This window comes from Corapipo altera, unplaced genomic scaffold (assembly GCF_003945725.1).
Source record: "Corapipo altera isolate COAL_440 unplaced genomic scaffold, ASM394572v1 61, whole genome shotgun sequence".
In the NCBI taxonomy this organism is placed as follows: domain Eukaryota; kingdom Metazoa; phylum Chordata; class Aves; order Passeriformes; family Pipridae; genus Corapipo; species Corapipo altera.
In genome coordinates this window covers 137,516-158,380 of record NW_020884910.1, presented here as the reverse complement: position 1 = coordinate 158,380, position 20,865 = coordinate 137,516, and the positions used below count along the sequence as shown (strand labels likewise).

General features: G+C 41.8%; 1 protein-coding gene across 1 annotated transcript; it reads left to right on the top strand.

Annotated features, from left to right (window-relative positions):
- The first annotated feature begins 3,141 nt into the window (after positions 1–3,141).
- LNP1 (leukemia NUP98 fusion partner 1) lies at positions 3,142–12,825 on the top strand. The gene is made up of 3 exons (XM_027653350.1): positions 3,142–3,432; positions 10,217–10,462; positions 12,490–12,825. The coding sequence occupies exons 1-3, from the start codon at positions 3,283–3,285 to the stop codon at positions 12,673–12,675; spliced, it is 582 nt and encodes a 193-aa protein (XP_027509151.1). The 5' UTR covers positions 3,142–3,282; the 3' UTR covers positions 12,676–12,825.
- Positions 12,826–20,865: the final 8,040 nt, after the last annotated feature.

Sequence of the window (20,865 nt, the reverse complement as noted above, 5' to 3'; positions counted from 1 at the left end):
CAGCGGGAGGAGGGTCAGCGGACACGCGGGGCGCGCCGGGAGCGCGGGGCTGAGCCGCGCCCGCCCGCACCGCCCCTGCCGGCCCGGCGGGGCAGCGCAGCACCGGCGAGGGAACGCGGGGGAGCGCGGGGAGTGTCAGCCAAAAAATGGTGCAGGGGCCTCGGGTCCGGACTGATGTTGTGCGGAAGGAGTTCTGGGCCGCTGACATGCGGAGCGCACTCCACATCTGGAGTGCTCTGTCCGGCTCTGGGCTCCTCAGGACAAGAGACACGTGGAGCTCCTGGAGAAGATCCAGTGGACGGCAACGAGGGTGATTAAAGGGCTGGAGCACCTTTCTTACGAGGAAAGGCTGAGGGGGCTGGGTCTGTTTTCGGCTGAGAGGGGACCTCATTAAACTGTGTAAATATCTAAAAGTGGGCTTCCGCCACCACCACCACCAGGCTCTTCTTGGTGGTGCCAAGCGATAGGACAAGAGGCAAGAGCAGAAACTGATGCACAGGAAATTCCTTCTGAACATGAGGAAGTGTGCAGATGACCAGAACGGGTTGCCCAGAGGGGTTGTGGAGTCTCCGTCACTGGAGATACTCAAGAACCATCTGGACACAATCCTGTGCCACGTGCTCTGGGATGACCCTGCTTGAGCAGAGAGGTTGGACCAGATGATTCACTGTAGTTCCTTCTGACCTGACCCTGTCTGTGATTCTGTTCTTCTTCTGTGATTCTGTGTAGTTTCAGCTAATATGCCTGATTTAAAGTTTCTAGGACTTTGTACTGGAGCATTTTGAAACAATTCTTATTATAAATGTCATCTTTAAGTCATTAATTGAGTCTGTCATAAAAATAATTTAATACACAGTACTGGAATTTTGTACTTGTTGTATATGTGTGCATGTATGCCCACTTAGCATCCTTACCTGTAGGCAGAGGAAGCTTATGTTTCTGTCTCCACTTATTTCCATGGACCAATGCCATGGACCAATGGCTGAGGATGAAGAGGAGTCATCTTTGATATGTTTTTATACTCAGAAAACTCTAGTCATCTCATGGCTAGAAATTTCATTGTAGGTGACAGGGAAATGGAAGGAATATGTGTGAAGAAACATATTGCAGCGAAGAAAAAAAGGACTGAAAATATAAACAACAGGAAGATTGCAAAGCAAATACTTCAGGAGCCCAACTAAAATTTGCCCTGCTGCACTCTGAGTCAGTAGTGCCCGGTAGTAAACAGCTTGAGATGTATCCTCTAATTTATGGATTATTACTATTTACATAAACATATTTCGACAAAGCCGTGGGACAACCTCTCTCCCATTTCTCCCTGTCACCTGTCTCAGCATGGCAGGAGCATTTCCTGTTCCACACAACAGCCTGCAGTTCTGTCTTGCATGTCAGAAAAGAAGAAACTCAAACCACAAAGTAGAAAACAAGTATCCAACAGGTTGATAAATTCCTACTGGGACAGCCTCAATTCCACCCACATGATGCTTCCTATAAGCTACTGTAGGCCTTCAGATATATCTTGCCTGAACACATGGGTGGCCTCAAGGATGTGAGTCAAATTCAGGCTGTCAGAATATGGCCAGGAGTGTTCTTCACCACCTGAAGAATCAGCCTACACATCCTTTTTATTGCTTCAAGTATCTTTTTATTGTACTGCTTTGCAGGTATTCCTCTTGCTCCTATTCACCTGTGCCTCTGCCAAGAAAGCAGCCTGCTGCAGGTTTGATTGCATCCAAGCTCTGATACATCACATCTGAGGCAATGCCATCTGCACACCCATGTACTCCAGGTCCCCATGCTACACAGTCTTGCCTACCTTGGACAAAGTAAAACTTGGGCAGATAGACATCTGTGACCAACTGGTCCCTTTACCCATACTGCTTAGAATGAAGAGTCCTACATTGTAGTTAAACCTCCTGCCTACACCCACATGAATGAAACTGGCCTTCTGTTACTACATCTGTATTTCTAAGTAGGTTGTGGAATAGACAAGGTTTAATGCTGGACCCCTGATCCTCTGTAATGCTAAATTACCAACAAGCTTTTCAGCATACTTCTGGCCAAGGCCAACTAGTATCTCCAAAGCAATGCCTAGGCACCAGGAGAACACCTAGAACACACCAAAGACTGCTTCCAATAAGAAGTTAGATTTGGGTTCTTCCTGTTATGCAGCCTTCCAACACTACCCCAATAGGCTCTACAGCCTTAGAGCCCTCCTCCTTGTCCTTCTGCCATGTCCCCAGGCATGTAACACATCTTCCAGTTTCATACCATACAATCAACAGTTTTATGGGCCACAAGAGAGTTTTTGTGTTATATCAGATAATTTAAAATAAAGAATACACAAAAATTACAACAAAATATTAGAACCACAGTGCAGTACGTACAGCCTGAAGGAGATGCACAGCACAAGCGCCATGTAGGGTACGTGTGATCAGTGTAGCAACTGAGTCTCAGGGCCAGAAAACAGTCTCTGGCCCTATTCTGTTTGTGGTCTAGACATGGCCTATGTGGGTTACACCCAGGGCTGGTGAGGAGGAATCAGACATATTTTTACCCTGTGTGCATTCAAGCGAGGCAGTGCCTCCCATAACCCTGTATGGCAGATGAAATTATTCTGGTGAAAAGCAGCTGACACAAGTTTTCACTGTCTGTCATAACCCAAAAATGAACAAGCGGTTCCTTCAGGGGGGGCTTGGTTCTACCTAGACAGACCACATTTCCTAAATACTGAAGGAAGAGTAGAGGCAAGAGAAGTCAGGATGGAGAGAAACCTGGGAAGCGTTGGCCATTTGTGCTTCCTCCCACAGAGCCAGTCTCTGCAAGCAGCCGTGCCAGTTCCTGACCAACATCAATATGTCGATTCTGCTTCTCAAAATCACAGTCCTACTTTGGGTTTGTGTATGCACCTCCCAGGCATGTAACTGTGGGCAATTCTCCACTGGTATTGACAGCTGATACACTCAACAGCCACACACACAGAGCACAGAGTAGCCAACACTCCCCCCACCAGCCCCCTGCGGCAGTGTCATATTGGACAGCGCTGCAATGGAAAGGTTAAAAAAAACCTTGTTGAAAAGAAATGAGAAAGGATTGACTTCATGTTTAGACGGTGCCCAGGGCTGCAGTGGAATGGGTTTGTGCAGAAAGAGTGGTTGAAACTGCGTCTCTGCTTCCTCTTCTTGGCAGAACAGTGTGAAATTACTGGCTTGGTGGTGGAATTTGACCTTGCTTTTCCTTGTCTGGTTGGGAGACACCCCCCCAAGTTTGGAACATCTGTACATGGAATATGACGAGGATGATGATATCTTCTTTGCAAAATGGATGAGCAGCTTCTGGGGCCACAACTTGATCGATGAGAATGAGAAAGAGGGTAGAGGCCACAAGAAACGTCAGACACGATTCTGTAATGAGAGGAGAGCATCCCTCCCGGTAAGAGCTGTGTGCAGTTTTCTCTGTGTGTGCATGTGGTTTATGCATAAATATAAGTTCCATCCCCAGGAGCATGGCCCTAGAAATATGTCAGGATATGTATGGTACACCTTACCAAGTAAGTTCAGTTCCTGCTGGCAGCAGCTAGTTTCTTTTTGGATTTAGCTGCCAACCAGTGTCAGGCCTCCAGTGTCTTCGAATACAGGAAAACTGGCAAATTCCAAGATAAATGATGACAGGACCAGAAACACAAGGAGAAGCATGTAATAGCTGCCTAACTATGCATTACAGTGTTTTTCTGTCTGCTCAGCATGACCTGGCAGATATCAAAACATTTTGCGACTGGCATGCATAAAGACTGTCTTTAACAAGTCTGTTCTCATATGTAAAACTATGTAACTCCATGTGTATTAATAGGATTTGGACCTAATTCTGCAACTATACTATCTCCAGGGAGTTTTACTCCCTGGGATTTAGCTGTTTGCAGGTGCAACTTCTAGTTTAAGCTAGAGGATGTGGTCTCTTCTGATTTAAAACATCTGACTCTGAAAACAAGGATACAATACATAACAAAGCTTATTAAACTCTGAAGTAAGATTTTAAGGTAGAAGTATAGTCTGGGTTATTAAACTAACAAAAGAGTTTGGAAAGGGGCAAGATTCATGTGCAGAAGCAGGTTTTTAAGGCAGCTCACAACTATCTGGTGTTGAAAATTAAGTTAAACTGAAAACAGCTTTCACATTCTTCCTTTTACTCAAAGACTGTTGCTTTTATTTCAGCTCTTAGAAGAATATTTAGGTGGTCCAAACCTCTCTCTTTTTCCCAACTACATCAGTTGGCTAAACAAAGATACTGTGTTTCCTTAAAGCCATTTTATACTTATATCCTTAGATCATTTTGGCTGCAACAAAGCAAATGCTAATATATGGAGGAGAAACAGCTAACCTTTTCCAAGCTTTTTTTTTTTATGCCACGTTATATTTTCACCTTGCAAGTTCTCCACTGGAACTGCCATGTTTTAAGCTATAGGATTTTTCATGTTCAAAAAAATTGGCTAAGAAACTAAAAGAGTCCAAAACCACCTTCTCCCTCTTTAAATTCATGGACATGCTGCAGAGGTAACCTTCGGTCTTAATGTCTGGTCTGATGAGTCACATTTGTTATCTACTGTTATATTTCACCTTTGCCACAGATTGCAAAACAGACTCTGAACTAGAGCTTTGCTGGTGTATTCCATCAGAATGCTGGAAACATAATATCCGTTGGTGTTTGGGGCGGTTAATTAATTTTACTGTATATTATTTTTTTCCTTCACAGATCTATGCATATATGATTTCTATAGACCTCAATACAGACTGAAGTGTAAGAATGAACTTTAAATCACTTTCCATTCAGCACCGTGCTGAACACATCTTGTTGTATATTCTTGTACATTGTATCTGTATTAGTGTGTGCACAGACATTTAATTTGAAGCATGTTCCTATACTGTTTGTTCAAAAACTATTGAAATATTTAACTAATAGCTATTCAAACACTTTGCTGTAGTTGAATTTGGATTAAGTTAGCTGACAGAAAGACTGTGATTTTTTGACATTGTTGTTCAACAAGGTAAAATTATCATGTACATGTATATGTCTGGCTTTTTCATTAATGCTTCACACAAATTTGTCTTGCTCTCCTAGTTTTATGTATAAGATATAAATTTTAACTGCTTTATTTCTCAGAGCCAGTAGTTGACTAGAGAGAGGAATGAGAAGGGAAGATCTGCTTGGTGATTTTATGATTTGGGGATAAATTTTGAGATGAAACTTTTGATTTGGAAGTTGAGTAGTTGGTGATAAATAGCACTAAAACATGTTGCCTTTAACCAAAGCTAGAAATTAAATCACTAATGATGCCTGAGAAATACCTTCAGAAAGAGCATCTGGTGACTGAGAGCAACAACTTGCTATTCCACCTGGCCACGTGTTTTGTACAGTTACTACAAATTATAATGACTGTAAGATTCATTATTACAAATGTTAACTACTGTAAGATTCAAAACACTTGTACTGTTATTTAAATATTGTCTTCATTTTATCAGAACTGTGCAGTTAATCAGGAGGAATAATAACTGAGATTAGACAGCATTTCTTCTGTAAATACCTTCACAGCAGATGACAGTGTACCCTTTTGTCTGTCTCAACATCTTATTTTGAAGTAACTCCACTGTCCAGGTGAAAATTGAGTCAGCAGGTTCTGACACAGCTGTTGACAAAAGTTCCTTGTGCAGATACAATGGCACTGCCAAAACAGCACTGCCAGCACACTTTTTCTTGTATCCAAGGCTGATATGCAGTGCATCAGCAATAGTGCAGCCCTGCCCACGGGGACTGCAGCTGCATCAGGAGTGTTTGGGTATTACGTAGCAAAATGCTCATGTTGTAGCACAAAAGGTGGTTTTATATAACGCTGGAAATCACTTTCAGCTCCAAATTGGTGTGTTGGTCTTTGTGGTATTTCCTGTGCTGTAGTAAGATATTCAAGCCACTGCTCTCACCTCAAACAATAATAAACTTCTGTGGCATCCTATCATGGTACAGCCCCCTCCAAAAATAAACATAAAGCTTTGTAGAATAACTCACAAACTAACAACAGTTTTTTTCCCAACATCTTGGTGTACCTCACAAACATTACTGAGATGAGCTTCACAAAATGCTTTTGCTAGTGTCATTCACATTTTGCAGAGGGAAACATAAAATCATGTTCATCCTTCCCTGGGTCACGAGCAAGTCAGGCTAAAACATGCAACTCTCCTGAAAAGCGTCAGAGTTGTATATGATACTGTGGGCCAACAGTGAACGTGAAAACTGCCTGGGGAGAACTGTCATCTCTTTCCATCTCCTCTGTTTAGCTTGTTCCTCTGGCAAACTTTAGGCAAATTAACTGTGATACCCTTTTTGTAGCCCCCAGCTATGACTTTCCTTGACACATTCTAGTTATCCTGCACCATTTTGGTCCAGGACAGTTCTTACCTCCTAGTCATTTTGTTGTGGGGAAAAGATAGGGGGCAAAGGAGCACTGATAAGAGTTTTACAACCTATACATGTATCAGCCTTCAAATAGGTGTTGCTGCTCACAGGAGAAAATCTGATAAGAGCAGCTGAGAGTGGGAGCAGAGTGACTGACTGCTGTTGAAGTTACTAACATTTAATTTACACTAAAGTCAGACTGAACATTTACCACAATATTGTTACTAGAGATCAGTTGGAGCCCAGACCAAAACATTTTTAAGGAATATATGTTTGTTTATAAGCTTTTCAGAAGGAAAGGAAGCCATGGGACAGCATCCAAATGCCCAGTATTCCAAAATATCTCTAAAATACTGGAGTCATTGGTTAGACTTCAGCAAACAGAACACTCGTGCTGACACACCGAAGACTAATTTTCTTACTGACAGCTGTGCAAGCACTCATATCAAGCTCAAAAGATGCAAGCAATCAACTTGTCTACAACAGAAATTGAGAGAGATTAGGCAAATTGTATTTACACCAATTTCTTGAAATGTTTTTGTTTGTGTACTTTTTGTATGTTTTAGATGGGCAATTAGCAGATTATCTGTTTTGTGAATAGCTACACTGAGCATGACTGGCCTTTACCCAAAGGCAGAAAAAAAGAGTACTAAAGGGAGTGAGAAACAATCATTGAGATCCTTTGGTGCTTCTGGATTTCCCAGAGCTGGCAAAAAATCCCCATTTTGATACCTGGAGCATTTAACATTCTTCCTTCTCATGTCTTTTCCCTTGTTTCACTTCCTCTCCACTTCTCCAGTTTAAGAACTACTTGAGGTCAGATCCTGAGAGGCAGAGACCAAGGTGAGTTCACTAAAGAGGTACCAGATGTAGGCATGAGGCAGTTGCTGGGCCAAGGACAGGAGCTGATGCTGGGACTGTACTCAGAGAACTTTGTCAAGGGATGACTGCAGCAGTGGGTGCACACCCAGGAGTGCAGATATAGAGGCAATCTCTGTTGGCAGCAGCTGCTGAGACTTCAGGAGGGGAAAGCATAGATTAAAGCAGTCTTCATCTATTCTTATTTACAGTGTTACCAAGCAATCAATTTGGCATTAAACACGTGTATTAATGCATGTATTAAATCTATGAAATAGGAAGAAAGACACTTGGATTTTATCTACAGTCAGTGCCAGATCTGCTTCATCGCTGAACTTCATTTTATGACTCTCAGTTTTTCACAGAGTCAATATTAAATAAAAGAAGACTAATGTCCTGTGCTAGATATAAGCTATGAAATGTTCATGCCTGAGGAGTTATGGTGAGGCTCTTATCTTCTGTAGGGTTGTGTCCGTAAGTCAGCACTATGCTGACATGCCTTAGCACACTGTCCTACGTATGGTGGTGTGTATCATGAAAAGGCACTGTGAGAGAAAGCACAGTCACAGTAATATGGTTGCACAGATATTTACCCTTAGTCCACTGAGGCAGATGGGCATTTCAGAGGAAAGCCTGTCCCTTTTCTGGACCATTGCTGCCATGTCAATAGGTAAACTGTAGTCTTTCTTTAGGGGCTTAATTATAATTCCCTCTGTGAAGGGAAATTAAAAAGCAATGTCTTAATAAAAGAAAACATTTACTAACATTGCAAAACAGGATTGATAGAATACAATCCTCCATTTCAGCTGTCCTCCTGTGGGTTTTTTTCAACCAAAACCCTCTAAGAACAACCAGTGATTTTTACTGTGAGACAATTTTTATTTCCAGGAAACAATATATGTTGATGACACAGAAGACATTTAGCTTGTTGAGTTTGGCATGGCGTGTGTGCTCCTATCCCTCAAGCACAACGTGATTGCTTTCATGCTTTTTAAAGTAACAATACAATATGACCTTACAGAACTTACAGCTGTATCGATTGGTTTGAAACCAAAGTAAAAATAGTGCGGCAGAAATCATTAATGCTACTCTCAGAGGCAGTCCATAATACTGGACATAGTAAGCTTGTGTCTGGCAAAAAAAATTGAACTAGTACCATGCATTTGGAAAACTCTTCACTATTATGTACTTCTGCCAGGTGTGAGATTTATTATTTTTAGCATCTCTCATCAAGCCTGTCTAATGTGATATAACCACAACCACATGAAAGCAGAGCCTCACTATTTAAAGAAAGGCTGCATCGGTCCCTGTTGTGTTTATACATATATATAATAGCATCTGGGCCAGAGGAAATGAAATTGTGTACAGGATATATTTCAGGTGGCAACTATACCAATTTGATTAAGCTTTCCTCCATTTGTTAATAAACCAAAACAAACAGTACACACATACTCCTCCCCAACAAACCCTACTCTGAGTGTCGGGTTTTCTACTGGATTTTCTTAGAAAGCATTTCAGAATCTGTAGAATAGAACTTCAGTTGTTTGAAACAATCACAGCTCCCTTGAAGGCAGCAGTGCTTCTCAGGGTTAATTTGTAGTTGAAGACTTAGCACCAGGCTTATACAAAACATAGAATCACAGAATCAATCAGGTTGGAAAAGACTCCTGAGATCATCAAATCCAACCTCTGATTGAACACCACCACGCCAACTAGACCATGGCACTAAGTGCCACATCCAGTGTTTCCTTAAACACCTCCAGCCATGGCGACTCCACCACCTCCCTGGGCAGTCCTTTCCAATGGCATCCTGTCTGTGAAGAAATTCCTCATAATGTCCAAAACATATACCCATTCAAACATGTATGCAGCAGTTGGGTGCCTGGAGTGGCCTCACCTGACACCTGCAGGAGTGTCATTTTCAGTACCTCCTGGCTCTGAGTTTTCAGCACCTGCATCTTACCAGTGTTCAGCTACTCATCCTGAAAAAGCATTAGCAACTGGCAGGGTTTGGGGCACCCCTGGCTCTCTGTAGTGTCCTTCTCACCCATCACATCTACAGGTCTGTCTATTCCTAAAACCACCAATACATGACTCTGCAGGACACAGCAGTTCTGTATCAGTTTAATCTCCTTTACAGACATTCAATTAAACACAGCTGATGCAGATCAATAACTTTTATCTGCATGTCAGGCCTGGGAAAACAGAATCATAAAGAAACTAAACAACTATCTACTCTCTCCCCACATCAACCCTACAAATGTAATTGTAGGAAGTCTGTTTTCTACCACTTCTCTGGCAGAGATGTGTCCCTCAGTGCCCTGAAAGTGCTCCCTCATCAGTTCATGACAAATGTGCCCAAGAAACCAGCAGAAAATTAAAAGCTGGGCAATAAAGCTTCTTGTCTGCCAGCTGAAATTTGACAGAACTGGGCTAGAAATGGTTGCTGTCACACTCAAACATTTATTCAAACATTTAATAAAGCTTGGAGCACCCATGGGTCAAACCCTGAGTCCTCTTTCCACAAAAGGCTTGGTCTTTGATTTTTGAGGGTCCTGCCCAGAAACTGCAGCCAGATCAAGGCCTGAATTTTTGAGGCTGTGAATGTTCCAGTTCCTTTTAGTGCCAGTGAACTCTAAGAGGACCCAGCAACTTTACATTTGAAAAGCTCATTTGGGTGCCAAAGCTTAGATACTCAAAACCAGGAATAATAGGAAATTCTGCAGCTGCTGCCTCCAAAAAAGCAAGTTCTTAACAGTGTGATTCTCCTGCACATAAGATGAAAGACACAGGATTCTGGGCATGGTCCTTCACTCTGCACCACTCTTGGGAGAGTCTCTGTGGCAGAAAAAAAATCTACTTTGTGTGCTTTGCTTTAATATTTAGTACTCAACAAAGACCTTTTGTTTTTCAGGCCAAGCTTTCCTCCTTCCATGCAACACGACTTCATGATTCTGCCAAAGGCTCATCTTCAGGCCATCTCAAGGGCTCCAAGGAATTTCAAGAAGACCAAGATGTCAAATGCCACTGCCACAGGAAAGCAAGCAGAACAGCTTCAGCAGACAGCTCAGGCCCAGACACAAGATCAAATTCCATTCAGGAATTTGCAGAGTCCTTTGAAAAGCAATTGCATCTCAAAAGCAAGCGCTCAGTTTCTTTGGTAGGTGACAACCAACTTAATATTACTACCTAAGAAAAAGCCCAATCAACCAACAAGTGAGCCAGCTTTATCCTTTGTGTAATAGCTGCGACTTTGCTGGAGCAAGGGCAGAAATTAACTTGAACTAGAATTTCTCATATTATGTCGTCTCAAATTACTACAGCAGCACAGACAAGGTTAAAGTTATATCAATAGTGTGAGGATTCTTGATGTAGTGTTGCCATCTAGGCTTATTCAGAAACATCCTCAAAATGAGGTACTGCACTGGCTGTGGCAATATTTTCAGAGGTTTCTGTGGCTGTGACAACAAAACGTGACAATATAAACCCAGATTTGCTTCACTTTTACCATGAGACCCAGCTCACTTTCTCACTGCTGCCGACCTGGTTTAACCTATATGGTATTATCTGTAAGACTGCCAGACACTGCAGTGTTTGAGAGGCTTCTCTTTTACCCCTTGGGACTCCATTCATCTGCTTTCTGCAGTGTCACCACACTGCTACAGCAGCAGCTATTGCTATAAGTGGCTGAACATAATTTCACTGTAAGGGCATGCAGGCAGCAGGGGATTCTCCCCCCATTTCATTCTTTTCCCCATCATTCTGTCCTGAGACAAGACCATTTTTTGTATGGTTTGTGTTGAGGAAGTAGCCAATAACAACATTTTGTCTACAACACTTTAACATATTTTTGTAATTATGATACATAATATCCGATGTATCATACAATGGAAGGAAGGGTAATAAATCCTAACTCACTTTTACATACCAGAATGCTATCAAATTGTCACCCCATTCAAAAAACTGTGCTTGAATAACACTTGACATTATCACCAGATAGCCATAGAAGGAAATATCTTTTTTTTTTCCAGTTTGTTGACACTGACAGTTTGAATGGAAAAGTAATTTTCATCTCTCTTTGCAGACCTTCTGTGCACCAAAAGAGAGAAAAAAATATCTCTTTTCAATAAACATCATTATTACCTGATCAGTTCCACAATTATGGTCCTGGATGACAAGTCTTCTAAGAATATGTAGAATTATGGTGTTGACAGCACTGTTATGCCATTGTCAAGATTTTAAGTGTATTCTCTAATCTTATTTTTCCCCTTTAGGAACTATTCAATTTATTTCATTTTGGAATTCACACTGCCTCATGTGCCAACGCTCACTAGTGGTTGTCTGGTTTATAATTTCTAATTTCTCAAAAATGGCTATGGCTAGAAAGTCTGTGAGTGTGTAATAATTGTATGATGGGTATAGTGAGCATAATGTATTAAATATGACATCAGTTCCAGATAAAACATGCATTCCTGTGGCGTGTGCTGAGCTGTATTTTAATCTGCCTTTCAAGTAGACCAGGTTGTTGTAATTTCCTCAGTCGCCATTGACATTTGAGAGATGTGAAGGACTTGAGGATCTCAGAGAACTGAGCAAGAGGTGTTAGAGATTTGAAAAGAAATTTGAGCTTAAATTTGTGTCTCCAAATGGAGCATTTTTTAGCATTCAGAGCTCTGTGGGTGCAATTCAAACCACCATGATGACACAGGTGAAAGAAAATTGTGGGAAAGGTAATTCATCTCCTTCCCTGCATATTGCTTTTCTCTTAAAAACATGTCTTTGAGAATACTTCATGACCTTCAGCACTTGTTTTCAGTGAGGCCTATGTGGCTAGTACTGAACAGCCTTCAGGCACGTAAAGATGGATCATGTGAGAGGACAGAAATGTGGAGTCTGGGCTGAAATCTTGGAGCCTGTCTGTTTTTCCCTCCCATACTCAAGTCTGCTGGGCAGGTGACCCTTCTATCATACACAGAGTATAATCAAGGCATGTTTGCTGCTTCTTGCTGAGTTTTAGGGTGATTGGCTTGAGCCTTGAATTTGAGCCCATCATGGTAGACCTGATCATGGTGAGGCAGGTTACTGGAATATTTTTGTTATACATATCAAATAAAATGATGAGCTTGCTTTTTTTTATTCATGTAGGAGTCACTTTTAATTCCCAGCTGTTTCTTCCCTGCCTTTTAGCAACCTGAAGGCGTGAAGGAGAGACGAGAAAGAGAAAGATTGCATTTGAGAAAAAGCAAGTCTCATAAGAGAATGGAAGAGAAATCAGAGCCAAGGAGAGAACGAGAAGAAGCTGAAGGTTCAGAAGTACCTGCAAAACACAACGAACAGTGTCCATCACAAGCAAGCATTCAGAAAGGATATTAATGCACAGGCAGCTAGAATGCATTGAGATAATCAATTTTAACACTCCCCCTGAAGAGCAGAGGGAGAATTCTTGTTTTGTTTTGACTAGAAGAGGCCTGATAGCTAGAATAAACCCTAAGCTGTAAAACAAAAGTAAAATTCAACTGCATCATTAACACCATGTTACTACCTTCCTTTCTTTACTTTTGTTGTTAGGAATGTGACCTTTGTCATAGGAGTATATCAGTAGCAAGATCCAAGTTAGCAATTAACTACCATAAGAGGGTTTCAGGGAAATTTAGCATTGTGGTAGGACAGTGGTGGATGTGTTCATTTAAGAGAAGGCCACCATGAATGTATTATAGAGCCATGCAAAGTCATCCAAAGCCTTATGTTTCTGTTTTAACTAAAACCAGGCTTACTGGTAGGTTTGGGAAGAAAAAAGTACACATAAACAGCCAACTGCTTTCTGGTCCTGATGTTCACCTAGATTTGCCTTGAAAACATGTGTCTTTTTGCTTTGACAGTCTTTCAACTCCAAATGTATGGACTTTTTCTCTTCTTCACCTCCCTGATGTCTCGCTTCTCTCTGCTTTCCCTATCGCTATGCAGTATGACTCTTGTTTCTCTGACATCCCTCAACCCTCTCCCATGTCCTCAGTCCCATTTCCCCAGTCACACAACTAGTTCATTCTCCCAGATTTAACCTCATCACCTTGCTTCTTTTGTGGCTTTCCCCCTCTCCATTTACTACTTTGTAGTCCTTTCTCGTAGCTACCAACTTTTTTTGCTGCATCTCTACTCATGCCTCATCAAAATTTGAGCTTTGCTGAAAGTTCTCCAGGAAAAACAGAGATCTATCTCTCTTACTTCCATATAATCTCTTGAAGGGGTTGCTGAGGCACTGCAACCCTTTTTCCTTTTTTTCTTTTCTTGAACTTGGGCCAAACCAAGGGAATTGGAACTGTCACGATCCATGAAAACCAGGAGGTAGGAAAACTCCATTCCTCTGGCTGAAGATCTCCTGAACACAGGTGTAAATCTCATCTCCACATGCTCACAAACACATACACATCCCCATAATTCCCCCATGCTTCCCTTCCTTCAACAGGCAAGTCTTCTCTCTAGACACAACCTTGCCCTCTTTGGGAATATTCTCCCCAGGCCTAGTATGGAGAAAGCCTGCTTTGGATAATTTAGTTAGAGAAGAGTGAAGACTAATGAAATCATGAACAAAAGTCAAAGCCTGATGGATATTCTTCCTGTGATTTTCTGTAATTAACAAAGATCTTACTATTTTACCTTAGAGCCTTAATTTTGAAGTTCAACCTTTTAAAAGATTAGGGCATCCTTAAAACTTTGTAAGACTTATCTCCATTAAAGGATTGTGTTTTGTTTTTTTTTTTTTTTTTCAAGTAGGGCTTTGGGGGATATATAAGAAAGCAATTGAATCTTTGCTGATGCTTGTAAATTGCTTCTTGCATGGTAACTTGTATTATAAACTAATAAATCTGAGGGAAAATGTTGTTCCTATGCATAGTTCCTGTCCTCCTCAATCCAGATTGAATTTTTTGTGAAGTTCTTCTGTCAGCCCAAACTTACATACAGATGGCTTTCCTTTTATAACTGTTATTTGAAGATTGCATTACAACAGACCAGGATAGAAAGGAACATGGACATCTGTGTCTGAGTTGCTCAGATAAAACCTCTCACATATATCCTTTCGTGTAACAGCCTGCCCTCACGTCTTATGAGAGCTGAATGCCGTGGCTGCACCCTGGATTTCAGACCATCAGCCATCTCCTCCTGTTTTACAGACAGGTTAACTCAACAGGCCCCTTCAGAATTTTATTGTGTTTATCAGACTAATGTGCTGGTTGTACACCACACCTGATGAACAGAAAACGCCAAAAAGAGCTAAAATAGAAAAGTCATGTGTGGCTGGTCCTGACTTGCTGTTTTCCATCTCCACCAAAGCACAGTCAAGCCTCACTGCCACCGAGGCAGCTGGGCAGGTCTGCCTGCAGACAGCTCCAGTGTGTAGCACTGAACCCCATCTCTCAGATAGGAGTCTGTGAGTGTTCATGTCCTTTTTGAACTGGCCCATCAGTCCCACTGTGTGACATTGGAAAGAGAAGCTTTCAAATTACGTCCTCTGTTTGCTCAAAAGTGTTCTCCCTTGCTCCCTATCATGCCTGATTAGCCTTTTCCAGTTCAGTCCCGTCTAGCCTGGTGCAGTGAAGGACTGAAGCTTGCATGATAGAATGAAATCATTCTCCATAGAAATTAACAAGTATTCCATAATGAATTGGGCATTTGGGAAGGAAGGTAATCACCCAAAGAGGAATCTGATTGTAATGGCATGTCTGATATTTCTGTTTCCACAGGAAGAGGAATGGGGGTATACAAGCAAAATATTTATGCTTTTGTGCTTCTCAGGTATTGTTTAAGTGCAGCATGGTTTTGAGGATTAATTAATTTATGAGTACTTCTTAACTTATCATGCATTATTATATGAAATGCCAGACCCACAAAAGGAAAATGAAGCAATAGCTAAACAAGAATTTCTGGGGAAAAAATAGGAAATATTTAAATACCTAACTAAAATAAAGCAACCATGACATATAACTGAAGAAGAATATAATAGCCATTTAAAAAAGAAGCAAAATATTAAATATGCAAAAAATGAAAATGTTAATCTGTAGTTTTTTGCTCCTTAGCACAAAAAAAGGTATTTGGATAAGCACAGCTCTGGCTCTGAATGCACTCAGCGTACACGTGAATAGTGTAAAAACACACAGAGATATAATCAAACTTGATAACCAAAATTATTCACACATAAATGAATCATAATCATGGGACTTGGAGTTTATACAGCCATCTGCCAAAACCATTGAAAACAAACAGGTCTTGAAATACGTCCAAAAGGATATTGCAGCCAAAATCTAGTCAATCAATGAGAGAAATGAACATTGAAATCCAACAGTCTATCATAGATAATGCCCTGCCTGCAGTTGTTGTGCCAGAGCTAAGTAACTGTGCATGAACAAATGTGAAATGTGAAAATAAACACGCTCATCATAGGAAAAATTGCTTGTGGAGTGTTGATTTCCATTTTCACTGTTATTTTAGATTGGCTTGACAGATGATATTCCTCCTATTAGGAGGATCCCCCTGAATCCTAGCCCCATCTCTCCTGTTCTTTGGAAAAGATAACTTCATTCAGCTGTGTCTTGTCTCTAAGTCAGATAGAAAATAGGAGAAAGAAGTGATACAACACATCAGAGACTAATATTCTGTCATATTTGATGTATTCTTGTCCTTATACAATTGTCAAAATGCTTCAATTCATGCAATTTCTAAACTCATAAGAGTTTTGGTGTGTGGAGAAGACCCCTCAACTTGTGATATTTATACATGAATTTTCATCACAAACCCAGCAAAGTCCATACAGAGAGTCCTCATCCTGGATAATTAGTCCTCATCCTGATATTGAAGTATCAAAAAAGAACTCTCTTTTTGCTCCATGGACATGGTTCCCCTGGATTTCCCTGCAACCATATCCCATTGTGTGATATTTTGGCCCTTTGGAAAGCAACTCTTCCTGGAACTCTTATGTAATGGATCTCAGTTCTCTGTTCTTCATATATACACAAAATACATCTTAAACATTTCTCAGAACATTTTAAATCTAGTGGATCTACCCCCTGAGGACTCCTATACAGAGAATTTTGTCTGTCAGAAAGCAGCTACAGTGACTTTAGGTTAGCACAAGTTTACACCTGGGAGAGAGCAATGATTAGGGCATTCCTTTGCACGCATGGACCCAGCAGCAATAAAAAGTCCTCAGGGAGAACAAAGTAACTTTGAGCTGCTTTCACCTGTGCAGGAGTGGCAATCAAAAGTTAGACCAGGATTTGGGATGCAGAAAGTGTGTGTATTGGGGGAGGTTTTTGCATAGGGCCCTGGTCTGTGGAAAGTTCCCTACCCATGGCAGAGGGGTTGGAACTAGACAGTCTCTGAGGTTCTGTTCCAACCCAAACCATTCTATGATTCTATGATGTTTAAGAGTTCAATCAGTCCAGCTTACCCCTCTCCATAGAGGTAAAGTAAATGGTATAGTTGGTGCCTGTATTGATAACCTCAGGAAAGGGACCAAGCACTAAGTACTCCTCTCTTTGGAGGTTGTTTCTGTAGGTGACATCTGAGACGCACTGGTGGAGTGAGAGAAGCAGATGTAACTGCTGTGCTAGCTGTACTTTGAAACTGAAAACCTTGTCTCAGGACTCCTTGGTCTGCTATCAAATAAATAAAATAGAAAGCACTGGATACCATATTCTTCTAGAAAAAAATAAAGCTGTGTCTGATGTGGATCCTGACGAATTTATTCTGATGATAACAGGACTTCGTCTAATAATAGTATCCTCATTTCCTCAATATCATTGATTCAGTAAATATTTTGGACCAGGGATCTTAATTTCTGAACAGAATATGATTTTGAGAGCTCCAGCTCTCAAAATTCCTGGGAAATAACAGGAATTCCTGCGTTGAAATTCTGTTTGCTGGTGCTCTTTTCCACTTGCTTTTAGCAGTGTATTTAAAAGTGGATGCTAAAGAAACCAACCTGTCCAGCTTGTCTTGTCCAGGTGCTTCTGTAAAGTCAGTGGCAGGCTCTTATCAACTGTGATGAAGAAGTCAAGCCTTTAGGACTACAGAGGGGAACTATTCAAAACTTGATTCTAGTTACAGAAGAAGAAAGAAATCAAAACTTTACTGAGTGAATTAATGCAATATGAGGTTAGTGTGAAGGGGAATGGAGTTTTATAAAGTTCAGAGATGAACTTTGAAGATAAAAACTCCTAGCTCCTTCCCAGGGGCTAGGAAAGAAGTAAAAAATATTTTTACAATTCCTCGGACAGTGTAAATAAAAATTACATTTTTATATAATTGCCACAAAATATATTTCTTACAATTTATTTCACTTAGGATCGTTAAATGACTAGGTAACCTCTATAGCCATTTTCCAGCAGAGGGAGTCTGTCCATACCAAGTGAGAACATATACTATGGTCCACGGGAAGAATTAATTACAGTGCCAGCAGGAGACAACCACAGCCAAGAGCACAGGTTCCTGTGGTCAAATTTTCCCCCTGTTGTTCATATATGACTTTTTTTATATGAGGGAAATCAGTATACACTGAAAGCCATGGCAGAGCTTAATCTGGTATTAGGGAATGCAGTATTTACCCCGTGGTCAGCAGAAAACCTTGATCCAGCTCTGGACACTCCATACTGCTGAATCACTAGTTGGCAGCTCCTTACTGCAGGTGTTTCCCAAACTGTCCTATTCCTCTACCCTCCATTTCCAGGGTACAGCCCACACTCCCCTCCTTTAACCAGTTGGAGAGCTGCTGTGCAGCCCTGGGTGCCCCCCCCCCCACGCACACTGAATGCCCAGGCTGGTGGGAAGGGATGAGCAGAGGGATGGAGGTCTCCACGGCTGCTGTTTTCCTTGGAGTCAACAGGTGACCAGCATCGTAGACAGCTCACCAGCCACTGCCCAAGAGGCTGCTCCTCCACCCAGCCAAGCTTCTCTTCACCTCTGTGGCAGCCCTGAGGTTCACAAGGTTTCACTCTGCACTCAGAAACCAAGGTGGGTTGTCTGCCCACACCTCTCTGAAACTTTCTTCATGTACTTGCCTGTAGTCACTGTATCATAACTAAGGAGTTTGCTGCTCCCAGTGTTCAGTCTTGCTTTCCTTATTTTCAGTGTTAAATGAGCAAGAGATTTTGGGAAGCTCTCACCAAATGCTTACTAGGAGAGATAATACATTTCTTGCCCCAGGTTTATTCTGACAGAACAATCATATGTGATGCCAGAAGCTTGTCAGTGAGAAAAAGCAATAGCATTTTTATTCTTATAAGCAGCACAAGTACTTTTCATATGCAGAATAGCTGAAAAGAAGCTATATTTTAAGGTACATTTCAAAACATCTCTGTTGATCAAACGCAACCTCTCCTCTACAAGAGCAAAGTGAGCCGAGTGGCACATCCACCCACATTTTGGCTGGTCCAGTTCAGCCTCTGGTGGATGAGGGGAGGTTTGTGCTGCTTTGCTGGGCTGTGAACTGCAATGACAAAGGGCAGAGATTCACTCCTGTTGGGAAGCTTTGCTGTGTGGGTACGTCCAGCAGTGGGACAGAAATAAGCACCTGGGGAGCAGCAGGAGTCTTAAACCACTCAGCTTCTTTGTACAGTCAGTGGTGTGAGTTATAGTCCTTGGCCTCTCATTATTATTTCAGAGGAAATCTGGTGACATAAAACCATGTTGAACTTCATTCTCCAAATACATACAAATATGCTAATTGAAGGAGGAGTTGCTCATGGTTGTGAAACAAAGTGCAAATAGACACATTGGCAGGATCAGTTCATATGTCCTGTCAAATAAATACATACATTTGTTCAGAAACAAAAAGGAAGTAAAAAACTGAATTTCATAAAACAATCAAAGTAAGTCACAGGAATGTCAAAACAAAGCTGACAGTAATTGAAAGAGGATGTTTTGGCTGGGAACTTCAGCATGAGACCCAGAATCAGAATTGACCTTCTTTCCCTTTTACACTAATCACTGGTTTACTAAATTAGTTGGAAATTTAATTTTTATTGTGCCTGTTCACCAAGGTATAAACTAACATTTTATTTTTATATAATATATACACTCTGCATACATAAATACACACACACACACATATATATATACACACATAGACGTGCTGACAATTATACATTTGTATGTCTATGCATCTCCCAAGAGAAGTGTTTCTGTGGGTTTCTGTCCACCACTCCCCCTACCTGGCCACAAACTAGTACTTTTCGAGCTATCTCTGGGTTTCTCTGCTTTCCCTCAATTCTCTTTCTTTCTCAGAAACAGGCTTCTCCCTGTCAATCCCCAGCTTCCCAGCAACAGCTTTTTCCTATGAAGCTGCTTTGCTGACTGCCTGTGACCCATTACATCCAACACCACCCTGTGAGCTCAAATTCATGTTCAAAGGTGCCTGTGTTAATAAGGTGTCTGTGCCAATGGACAGACATTTCAACAGACATTACAATGTTATGGGAAACTGGGTGAAAAGGCAGGACCATGTGGGAGTCAGCACTGTGGAAGTGGTCCTGTCTACCCTGGCAGTGCCAGCTGGGCTTTTGGATTAAAGCACAGGGGAGGAAGAGCCAAGTGAATTAGTGCTGAGGCACCACTGCAGCTGTGACTCAGTGCCTGGCTTGGGAGCAGTGATGGTGACACCAGGGATGAGGAGCTCAGGCTGGATTTTTTCATGGAACTGTCTCCTTAGCGTATCCCTAGAGAGGACTGTAGTGGAGACAGCCCAGAGCTGCCCTTGGGAGAAAGCTGGTTTGTGAGATGTGCTTTGTGTTGATGGGAGGGACCTGGGGTGGGGATTCTATAAATTCTGTTTTGGGAGGGCAAAGTTTCACTAAGCAACAGCCAAGTGGGAGATCCTGGTGAGATGGGACATGTGACCACACCTGTAAGGAGCTGGTTAGGAGGACAGTGACTGAGGGGAAAGTGTTTGTCTCCAGGAAATATTGCACTTGATCACAGAGACTTTTGTGACTTGGATGGGCTCCTGCCTTGTTACTGCTCTTTCTCTTTCATGTGTGTGATAAGTGTGTGTATTGGGGGAGGTTTTTGCATCAGAGATTTTCTGGCCCTGGTGACCCATGGGATGAAGACCAGTGCAACAACAACCACATGTTCCTGCTCTGCATGGCGAGTAGGAGGATGTTTACCTGCCATGCTGCATGAGAGCCACAGGAAAAGGGCCACAGGAGGCAATGGCCTTGCAGTGGGACACGGGATTTAGAATCTCTCTACCACTCCACGTTCATCTCCCACAGCTGTACTTCTGCTCTCACTTTCTCTCTTTCCCTGAAAAAGCATTTTCCCCTCTTTCTCCCTAGGCTGGGCTACAGCTGATGCTTTTCATATAAATTCTTAAGTGGCCAGTTTTCCCATCCTGTTCTTTCTTTTTCAAGTCTCTGTCCAGAGGGTTGTTCACCCTGATGTCCTCCCACAGCCAGCTCTCCTGACTCACCCGAGGTACGTGCAGAACTTCAAAAAGTGAGTCAGAGAGACTGAGAGAACAAAATGAAACAATGAGGAAGACAAAACTGCAACATAAAAAAAAAAGTTGAA